Here is an 11,008-nt window from a genome sequence, read left to right on the forward strand (position 1 = left end):
AGCTGAGGCCCAGGTGCCCCTCCTGCTTTCCCACGATAGAGCTTTCTATGTACAGCCACGTTTATACAGGCACTGCTTTCCCCCCACCCAGCCCTCCTCCCCAGCACCTCCCATCGGGGGTCTGGACCCCTCCCACCTCCCTCTCGGAGGCAGACACGGGTGCCTCCCGAGACATTACCCAGCACATACCACCGGACAGCTCCGCAGGCCCCCGGGCATCTTTCCAGGCCGGGGCTGGGGGCTAAGGGCGAGGGGCCCCGCGGCCCCCCGGAGCACGCACCCTGGGGGCGGGCCCAGGCGGAGGCGGCGGGGGCCGGCCCGGAGGCGGCGCCAGGCTGGGTGCTACTTGACGTTGAACACCATGAGCGGCCGCTCCTCCCGCCGCTGCCACGGGCTCTTCTTGTCGCCCGCCTCGTCGCTCACTTCCGCCCCCAGCTCGTCCTCCGGGCTGGTGAGCGAGTCGCGCCGCAACTCGCTGGCGCTGCTGCGGGAACTGTCCCCGCGGCTGCGGCCCCGCCCCCGGGGTACCGTGGCCGCCCGGCCCTCGGGCGCCGCCACCTCGTCCAGCAGCGGTGTCAGCGAGTTGTCCTCCGGGGAGCAGAGGCCCGTGCGGCTCTCGCTGCTGCTCGGCTCCGTGTCCTCGCTGAGCGCCAGGCGCGGGGGCGCGGGCGGCGGCGGCGGCGGCGGCGGCGGCGGCGGCGGGGCGGCAGCAGGAGTGCGCTCCCGCTGCTCCCGCTCCTCCCGCAGGGGCCGCCGGCGCGGCGGCCGCGCCTCGTGCACGTCGACGCCCGAGTCCAGGCTGGCATCGGTGCTGCGGCCGCCGCCGCCCGCCTGCAGGTCGATGTAGGAGTGGCGCACTTGCGAGTTGGAGCGCCCGTCGAGGGACACGAACCAGGCGCGCGGGTGAGGCTTCACGCCCAGTTCGAGCAGCTTCTTCTCGGTCAGCGCCTGCAGCTCCCCGTTGAGCTGCGCCATGGTCGACTCGTTGAACAGCACCGGGATGGTGACCGAGCCGCTGACCGGTGCCGAGCGCCCACTCCCCCAGCCCTCGCTGCCGCCACCCCCGCCGCCCTCGCCCCCCGCGCCCGAGTGGCCCGGCATCAGCGGGCGCTGGGGGTCGGGCTGGGGAAAAGGGCGCGCCGGGCCGGGGGCCGCGCCCTCGGGCGGGGCCGGCTCGTCGCTCGTCCCCGTTGCGCCCGCCTCGCCGCCGAGGCGCACGTAGTGCGCGGGGATCACCAGGGTGGGCATGACGTTGCGGTAGACGCTGTCCTTAAGGTGGTCGATGGAGCCACAGAAGATGAGCTGCCCCGCCTGGCTGAGCGACGGCGGCCGCGCCAGCTGGTCCACCGACTGAGACAGCAGGAAGTCGGGGGTCTTGCTCTCGGCCGCCCCCTTGTGGCCCAGGTAGTGCTCGAAGGGCGGTGGCGGCGAGGGCGGCTCCTGCAGGAAGGCCGCGGTCCCCGGGGGGCCCCGCCGGTACTCCTCCAGGCCTGGCTCCAGCCCGCCGGGACCCTCGACGGAGCGGGCGCCCTTGAGCCCGGCGCCCTCGCCCCCGCGGGCACCCGCAGGCTCGGCGGCTGGGCGGCCGGCGGAGCGCGGCTTGGCACGGAAGAAGTCGTCCCGGGAGGCGGCCAAGTCATGGGAGCTGGAGAAGGCTGAGTGGAGGGGGCCTGGAGGCGGAGCCTCGGGATCCCCCGACGGGGCTGGCTCCAGGGGTCCCCCACAGATGAGATGCAGCTGGGACATAGAGGTGGCCTGGTCTCGTTTGTTACCGTCAGAGGGCCCGGAGAGCTGCAGCTTGCGGTGCTGTTGCCTCGGCTTCAGGCAGCGCCTCCTGGAGACAGGGGGCAGAGCGGGACCGTCAGGAAAGGGTGGAGGCCAGAGCAGCTCCCTAAACCCGCAGTTGGAAGATGGGGAATGGATATAGTTGGAGGTGGTGGGGACAGTGCCTGGGACTCAAGAGAGAGGTTGGGGAGCCCAGATGGGTCCTGGGAGAGGTGTGCGGAAAGAGCTTGAGAGTCTGTGGGGGGAGCAGCCAGCAGCTGTGCCCATTTGGGCCTCCCTCGGCATAAACTGCACTCCTTGGGACATAGCAGGTGCAGTGAGAGCCGGGGAGAAGCACCTAAGCCACCCAGGGGCATGTGTGGCCTGAGGACCCCTGAAAGCGAGGGCTGGGTGGTAGAAGCAGCTGCAGAGTGTCCCTGGAGGGGCCTGGCCTACAGCTCCTGCTTCCTCTCCCCCATCTTTTGGTCTTTGCATGTGCATATGCAGTGCTTTCCTGTCAGGCCTTGAGGATCGAAGTTGTGTTTTATGCATCTTTGGGGCCTCGAGCACCCAGCACAAGACCAGGCATGGAGCTGGCCTCAGTCAGTGCCTGGGATGAGAGGAGGCTGGGGGATTGGGAAGCAGTCGGAGGGGATGCGGGGCACTCACCGGCAGTAGTAGATGAGCAGACACAGCAGAATGAGCACCAGCAGGGCCAGGGCTGCCAGGATGGTGAGCAGGAAGATGGTGTGGTAGGTGCCGATGTCCTGGATGCCCGACGTGATGGTGACCAGCCCTGTGCGGGGCAAGAGCTTAGCATTCGCAGGTGTGGGTGTCCCTCCTGCCGTTCAGGAGTCCACTCTCCCAGCCTCCCTTTCTACTACCCACCACCCCTGCTGTCCCCCCACTCTCACCAGACGTGGGGGAGGCCATGGCAGCTGCCCAGTACCCCAGCTGAGGGGAGATGAAGGTCCAGTAGAGCTGCCGGCCTTCCTTCCGGATCACACCAGTGCCATTGCGTACCCACAGCCCTGGGAGAGGCAAGGGTTTCATCACACTCAGTGTCCCCCCAACTTAAGTCCTACTTTCTCTCCCCAAACTCTAGCATCTGCACCTCCTTGAGGCACTCACCACTCTTGGGGTCGAACCTCCAGGCTGGAATGCTGGTGCCCGCAGTGAGGGCACGAGGCTCCGAGGGCACAGGCAGGGACAGGTGAATGGGGCCTGAGAGCGGCACCTCTGTCCCATTACCTGCCAGCAGGTGCACGCTCACAGCAGCCACGGGCATCAGCTCCAGCCAGGAGCCATTGCCTGCAGGAAGGGGACACAAGTGATGAGGGCTAAAGCCTGGTGGGGAGAACATCCCTTCCATGGCTGGCACCCAGCATACCTGAGCTGGAGGCCTCCGTGCCCAGGAAGGCAGGGAAAGCCCACATTTCATGCTGGGTGCTGGCAGGTGTGAGCGAGGCCCAGAGCTGGCTGTAGGTAGAGCTGACAGGTAGGCGGGCAGCCCGGCGCTGGAACTGCACCCAGGGCTGGGAGCGGGCACCTGGATGGAAAGAGGGGCTGCAGTGGCCTGGCCAGGGACAAGGGTCCCCAGGGACCAGAGCAGAAAGCAATTATCTAAAGAGAAGGGGAGCCAATGGGTTAGGCCACTTGGGAAGGCCAGGAAGGGTGGTGACTTGGGGAGAGAACTGGGCAGGCTTAGAATGATAACCTAGAAGGGACATGGACCTGTAATCTTCTGGTCCTGGCTGTGTGACCCCCGAGCAAGTTACTTGCTCTCTCGGAAACACTCTTTCCATGTTAATTTATAAAATGACGAGGTTCAGGTCCTCAATTATTATTGCCTGCTGTGTGGCAAGCACTGTGTTAGTTTGTGAGGATACAAAGAGGAATAAGATGCAATTTACAATTCCCTGCCTTCAAGTTCACAGTCTAGTGTGTCACTGTTCATTACAGTACCTGTTAGAACTTCCTGCTATGGATGGAAATGTTCTGTGTCCTGCTGCCTGCAACAGTACCCACTAGACACACAGGACTGTTAAGCACTTGACACGTAGCTAGTGCGACTGGGGAACTGCATTTATTTTTAATTCTAAAACGCTTAATGAACTTTTAATTTATTCAAATGTAAATAGCCACATGTGGCTACTGCATTTGACAACTTAGGGTGTGTGTGTGTGTGTGTGTGTGTGTGTGTGTGTGTGTGTGTGTGTCTATCTGTCTGTCTGGCTGGCTTGGAGCAGAGGGGATGTATAAACAGTATTCCAATATAATATGGTAATAGCTAACATTTATTAAGCTTTAAGATATGCTGGCACTGTTCTAAGCAGGTTACTTATATTAACCCCTGAAATTAGCACAACAGTCCCTGAGGTAGGTGCCTTTATTATCAGCCCCATTTTATAGATGCAGAAATGGAGGCGGGAGAAGTTCAGTAACTTGCCCAAGGTCACTGGAGCCTGATTGAAGCCCAGGCAGTCTGGTGCCAGGGCCCCTCCTCTCACCCACCGTTCCATCCTGCCTCGGTGGTAAAATAGCGTGGTGCAAGGGGAGCTTGGCCTGCCCAGCTCGGGAATGCCCTGCGGAGCCCTGCAGTGTGACTAAGAGTCAGCTGGGAAAGAAAGTGGAAAGGGACTTCCAGGAGGACTGACAGGAGAGAGGCCCAGGGGCACAAGGCGGCTTGCTGGTCGGGGCACTGCAGGTGACTGCGCCAGGCCCTGGAGGGCGCTGCCAGCTTTGTGAAAGAGTCTAGGCTTTCTGCCAAAAGCAGTGGGAGCCGTGGGAGGGTTTAAGCTCGGGTTCGTTTGGCATTTTAGAAACCTCCAAAGACATCTTAGAAGCCTCTGGTTCAGGATCAGAGAGAGGAAGAGGAGCAAACCAGAAAAGTAATTGGGGACAAGGGCTCAAGATAAGAATATAAATTGGGGAGGGGAGGCTCTCCCTCCAGAACCCACAGTGGCTCCCTAGTACTAGCCAGATGGAATTTACCCTCTGCCTGGCTTCGTCAACCAGTCTACACCACGTCCCCATCCTGCATAGCCAGACCAGACCCCTGCACCCTCACGGTCCCCTTCTGCCCCTGCATCTTGATTCCTCTCCAGCAAAGGTGCCTTTGCTCCCCCTTCAACTCCCGAGCCCCCGCGTCCCACAGCTCCCTTGGCCAAATCCCCTCACCCTGCTATTCTCCCACGTGAGGGTCCTCTCAGTATTGAAAGCAGCTGCCCTCCGCTCCCCTGCCCTGCCTGATCTGTAATTATCTCAGCGTTTGCAATGCTCTGTCTGTCTTCCTAGTCGTCGGGGAACTCCACCAGGTGGGGGGCCACTCTGCTCTTCCTTACCATTATTCCCCAGCACCGGAGACAATGCCTGGCACAGCACAGGTGCTGCAGGAAGTATTGGTTGGGTGAGACCGAACGCCTGGTGGGTGGACAAGGGCCACTGTGGGATTGCTCCAGTCCTTGCACTTGATAGGTGTTCTATGCCTGTGGAATGACCCTGGCTCCTGACATAGCCAGGCACCCAGTAGGTGCACAAGAAATACGTGTGGATCCACTGAAGATAAGGTGGCAGGAAATGGGAATTCTAATGGTAGGAGTAGAGGGAGAATAGAAACCACGAGAAGCCCCAGTAACAATCAACATTTATTGACCACCTTCTATGAAGTTTTTCACATGCTTGATGATATTTAATCCTCACCTAAATTTGATGATGTAGATACTATCAATTGTTCACATCTTACAGACGAACAAACTAAGGCTCAGAGAGGTTAAGTGATTTGCCCAAGGGCACCCAGCTAACATGTGGCAGGCGAAGTTCTCTATACCCAGTCAGGGAGAGGAAAGAGGAGCTGGTGTGGGCGGAGGGGTGGGGGAGTGGAGAGCGGGGAGTCTTACCAGGAGAGCCCAAGAGGATGTGAACCAGGTCCTCATAGAGGATGAGGGTGGCCGGCCGCTCGGGCAGCAGGTAGAGGCTGACTGACGCGTACACTGCAGGAGGGATGGTCTGTCAGCTCCAGAGAAAGCCCCCCCCCTCCCCTAGGCTGGCACTCCCACCATCTGAATCCCAGTGGCTTCATCCTCCCTCAGCCCCCTGTGCATACCCCAGCCCAGGCAGCAGCTGCTGGAAAGCCTGCCCTCTCCGCCCCCAAGGACTATTTTGGGAAGGGGCTGATGGGGTCAGCTGCTCCCCACCCCCTCCAGCTGCCCCTGCACTCACGGGGCAGCTTGTCAACACGCCAGGGCACAGAGTTGGTGAGGAAGCCAGGGCGGGCAGCAGTGACCAGCACCCAGGTGCCCAAGCGGTAGCTGAGGGGCACTGTGGCCACGCCCTCTGAATCCGTGGTGCTGGCGGCCAGCAGCATCCGGTTCCCAAATACATCCACTGAGGCCCGGGCCAAGGGCACAAGCTCCCCGCTCACGTACACCTGCACCTTGATCAGAATCTCTGTGGGCAAGATGGGGTGAGGGGAGTGAGGAGGAAGGAGGAGGCATGAGAGAACTGGGGGGAGCCTCGAGCTCAGAGGAGGGGGCTGTGGGTTGGGCGTGGCTTTGGGGCCCAGGCTAGACAAGGTATTATAAGAGCCAGCATTTATAGAGCCCTCATTTAAACCTCACATCAGCCTGGGAGGTAGGTGGTACTATTAGCATATTTCATCAAGCCTGACACATGCACATTCTGACATTTTAACACTTCTGGATTCAGGCGACACCTATGACCGATATGTCATAATCATAATCGGCAGCATTTTTTTCCCTCTTTTACTGGCATATGAAATAAATAATGGTGTAACTTACAGTCAGTGATGTATTAGACTCGATGTCTTAGCCCATATGGAAACTGAGGCCCAAAGAGTTTAGATACTTGTACTACAGTAAAGTGGGAGATCTGGGATCCAAACCAGGGAGTCTGTCTCTAGACCCAAATTCTTAACCACTGGACCCTATGGGGCTGGTGTCAGGGAGAGGAGAGGGAAGGAGGGCTGAGAAAGGATGAATAACCGGAGAACCAGGGATCTGCGAGTGGAGAGGAGAGCGGTCAAGTTTCAGCCATTTGGAAGGGAGGAAGGGGGGTTGGGTCAGAGTTTGGGTTCTCAAGAAAAAACTGAGAAGGGGACACCAGCAGGTTGGCCATTCCCATCATTCATCCTCTGCCCAGAATCCTTTGCACACACCTGTTTCCCTTCAGATTTAGGGACTCACACAACCCCTAAGGCCAAACAAGTACCTCCTGACCCCTCCCCCTCACATGGACTGCCAGCCCCCTCCCAGCTGGTCAGCTACAGTCAGTCACCATGGCAACGCCCTCATTCCTCCCAGGAGATGGGCAGGGAGCTGGGGCCCTGGCAAGGGGAAGGAGATCTGGGGGGGCTGACCCAGGCCCAAGGGTAACCAGTGTGGAGGAGGCTGGGAAGGGAAGTCCAAGTCTTTCTTTCCAGCCACCCCTACCCCTGGCCTCAAGATGGTCTGGCCAGGTTGGCCTGCAGGTGTCCCGAGCTCAGATGGGATGACAGGGTAGGGACCAGCCTTGAGCTGTTCTCGTGGATTCTGCAGGCAGCCTCTCTGATCCACGGCACCATCTACCTCTTCCCACTCAGCACAGCCCCTCCTCAAGAACGTGACTCACCCCTACCTTGCTGCCAATAATGGGAGTGGGTGTCATGCCTGGAAAGGTACAGAGGCCTCAGTGCGGGGCCCAGGAGGGAGGTGGGGAGTGGGCTGGGTGCTAGACACAAACCTAGGAGAGGCCAGGTACAGGAGGAAGACCCCGGAGCCGAGGGCAGCAGGGCATGTGGAGGTCACGGGGCCTCACGGGTGGAGCCTGACATTCAACAGCGACAGGTGTCTTGTCTCAGGCTTTCAACCAACCCCAGGGCCAGCACCACGCCTGCCCTTGGCATCCCATCCAGCTGTTCGCCTGAGCCCACCTCCCTGCCGCTTCCCAGGCCAGAGCCCAACTCGGCGGGTGGCTGCACACACTCGAACCTTTCCTGCTTTCTGGTTCTCCGGGGAACCGGTAGCCTCCCCGCACCACCACCCCCTCTCCCGGCCACCCAGCAGGAATTTTGAGAAGCTAGAGGGGCCTGCCGACTCCCCACTCCTACCCCAGGCTAGGAGCAGCTGTATAGAGCAGCTGGGAAGACGGGACCCAGGAGTCTGGAATATGGTCATTTGAAGGAATGCCTTGGGTTCAAGGGCCAGAGCATTAGCAAAGGGGAGGGGGCTTAGGGAATAACACAGGGGTGGGCAGGTAAGGCCTGAGGAGGCATCAGTGCCAAGCTGGGGAGGGGGTGGGCAGGTGCCCTTCCCCCTTTCCCTCAACTTGGGCCCCCAGCTAGTGGCCTGGGAGAACCCCCTCTCCTGGCTCTATTCCAGCCAATTCCCTGGGCCACCTCCCCTGAGGTGCAGGTCTTGAGGGAGAGGTTTCCTGAAAAAACAGGGCCCCTTCCTACCCATCAAAGCCTCCTCTCCTGCAGGGAGCAGGGAAGACTGAAGCCGAGGAGATCCTTCCCCATTCCTCAAAGCCTGACATTCCATACAGGATCCGCCTGTCCAGGCTTCAGCCCTGCCTCATTCCAGGAGGAAATCCGACCCCCTCCCTTCATCCGGACCCCACTTCCCTCATCCAACCCCCCCCCCCCCCCCCCCCGCTTTTCCTGTCAGCTCCTTGGTGGAAAGGCGAAGAGTGGAGAGCAGGGATGGGGCTAAGAGGCAGGAGTGGAGAGAACAGTGGCTGGGGTGCGTGGCCAGGGGCTGGGAGGCGGGCGCGGGCTGGAGTGGGTGGAGGCCCCTGAGAACCCAGGCGTCGGCAGGGAGTCACGGTCCGGCTCTCCCACCTCTCCCGCTACAGGAGCCTGCCCTGCTCCCACCTCACACACCCACCTGGGCCCGTGAGGCGCTGGGAGGGTCTCCTCCACTGCGATGCAGAGGTGAGATGAGGAGGGGGTGACCTGGGGGGGGGAGCTGCGGACAGGAGTGGCTGGAGGCCTGCTGGACGGGGACCCAGGCACCTGCCCTCCCAGCCGGCACTGTCCACGGCCAGTTAGCCAGCTCAGCATGGCTCCGCCACCACAGCCCTGCCATGCGCCTTGAGCTGGGAATCACAACGTACCTCTTTTTCCAGACAGCCCCCCAACTGCAGCCCCTCCTCCATCATGAGCCCATCAGCGTTTCTTTGGTGCACCCCAAATTCTGAACCTGGGAGGCCGTCTGGGGGCTGTCAGACTCCGGGACGAGGAACCCCATTCGAGCAGCCGATCCGCCCACCGCCTCACCCACTCCCCCTCTCCCCTCCCCCCTTCAAACCCAGCTCTAGGCGCCCAGCCCCCGTCCGGGCCCAGGGTGGCAGCCGCTGCCTGGGCTCCCACCCAGCCGGGTCGAGAGCGAGGAACCCGCTGGGGGCTGCAGAGCGGGCGGCCGCCCCAGCCCGCCCCTGGGCGGGTGTCTTCGATAGACAATGGCTCAGGCAGCAGCGCCTCGCGGACCAGGAGGGAGAAAAACAAGGCGGGAGGGGGCGACGGCGCGGAGCCTGGGGACCCCCGCCCTCCCCATTGTGTCTCCCCGAGACCCCCGCCCGGCGGTCTCCCTCTCCCTCCCTCCTCTCCCCCGTAAGCGAGGACCCCAGGTCGCCTAGCTCCCCCCACCCAAATCCAGGGAATGGAACACCCCCCAATTCACGAGCGCCGCGAAGAGGGGGCTGGCGGGCGGGGGCCCGATCGCGGGGGTGGGGGGCTCAGGCCCGCGATCACTGCCCCTCCCGGCCGACACTCACCCTGCGGGCTGGGGGACTCCGGCGGCGACTTGCCGGGAGCTCGGGAGGCGCCGCCGAGCAGCAGCCCCAGCAGCGGCAGCAGCCGCGCGAGGACGCTGGGGCCACTCTGCGGCGGCATCGCGGGGCTCGGCCCGGCCCTAATGGCCCATGGCTCCCGCCCGGCCCCACTCGGCCGGCCCCGCTCAGCCCCAGCTCTGCGCCGCGCCGCGCGGCTCGGGCTCCCGCTCGCGTTCCAGCTCTTGCTGCGGCGGCCGCTCAGTGCGATTGTCTCCGCCAGGAGCCTCCGCCAGGAGCCGCCGCCAGCGCCCCCTGCAGGCGACGCCCCACCACGCGGGACTCCGGGCACCGCCCCCTCGCTGTCCACAGCCCATCCCGAAGCCCCCGCCGCGTGCCCAGAACCCCAGCTGCTAGGGAGTGTAGCGAATAGGGTCCAATCACAGGGGTTCTCAGAGTTCCTGAGCCCCGGAAATCTGTTGCAGAATTTTGAGAGGGAGAATGACTGTTGTTTACAACACAAAGGGTTGGTCATAAGTGTCTCCTTAAACTGTAAGAACTACCCAGTTCTCTCCGCACAAACACCTGCTCAATGTTGGGGAGGTAGGGCGCAGCCCCCTTGGGAATCACCCAGTCTGGGTTCTCGTCTAGCTTCTGCCTCTTCTTGAGCCGTAAGCTAGTTACTTAATCTTCTGCTCCACAGCCTTCCTTTAAAATGAGAGTTGTAATAATCTCTACCTCGTGGGGTTATTGTACCAATTAAAAGAGATAATGACGTAAAGGGTCTAGCATGTGTTTGACTGGAGCAGGGGCACAATAAATGGTGCTACTGGTGGCCCAGCGTGAGGTGGGGGCTCACCACCGCCCAGGTAGTAGCAGATCCATCACTGGGCAAACATAATGCTTAGAACCCCACGTTTGAATCCCACACTGGAAGCTTGCCCGGGCCCCAGCCAAGCGCTCTTTCTTCCCAGTTTCTGGTTGTCCTCATCATTCAACTTCTGGGTGGTCAAACCCTCATCTAATCTGGTTATCCCTCTCCTGGTTCCCTCTGGCTTGTCACCTCTTTTCACAATATGGTGCCCTGTATAGGACTGGATGCTTAGGGCAAGGAACTCCGTCCCCCAGAGGTCAGGCTTTTCTCCTGGTTAGGTCCTGGTTGGGTCTCCTGACATAAGGACACATTGTTGTGAGCTTGTGAACAAAACCACCTTTCTTTCTTTCATTCTCTTTCTCTTTTTCTTTCTTTCTTTCTTTCTTTCTTTTTCTTTCTTTCTTTCTTTCCTTTCCTTCCTCCCTCCCTCCTTCCCTCCTTCTTTCCTTCCTTCCTTCCTTCCTCTCTCTCATTCTCTCTCCCTCCTTTTCTCTTTCTTTTATTCTTTCTCATAAATTTCCATCTATTCAGATTTCCCAGTCTTATGTAACCAATTTTTTCACAACCTCAACGCAGGATTTAGCACTCATTCCTGGTGAATTT

The 11,008-nt window shown here is 60.7% G+C and overlaps 1 protein-coding gene across 1 annotated transcript; it reads right to left on the bottom strand.

Annotated features, from left to right (window-relative positions):
* Window positions 1–109: 109 nt before the first annotated feature.
* FAM171A2 (family with sequence similarity 171 member A2) lies at window positions 110–10,014 on the bottom strand. Its single transcript, XM_079904654.1, is given in 8 exon segments — window positions 110–1,834; window positions 2,434–2,560; window positions 2,679–2,795; window positions 2,896–3,131; window positions 3,133–3,313; window positions 5,664–5,756; window positions 5,986–6,213; window positions 9,538–10,014. Coding segments are annotated over 8 exon segments (2,592 nt in total). The 5' UTR covers window positions 9,656–10,014; the 3' UTR covers window positions 110–342.
* Window positions 10,015–11,008: the final 994 nt, after the last annotated feature.

Source organism: Stenella coeruleoalba, assembly GCF_951394435.1.
Source record: "Stenella coeruleoalba genome assembly, chromosome: 19".
Lineage (NCBI taxonomy): Eukaryota > Metazoa > Chordata > Mammalia > Artiodactyla > Delphinidae > Stenella > Stenella coeruleoalba.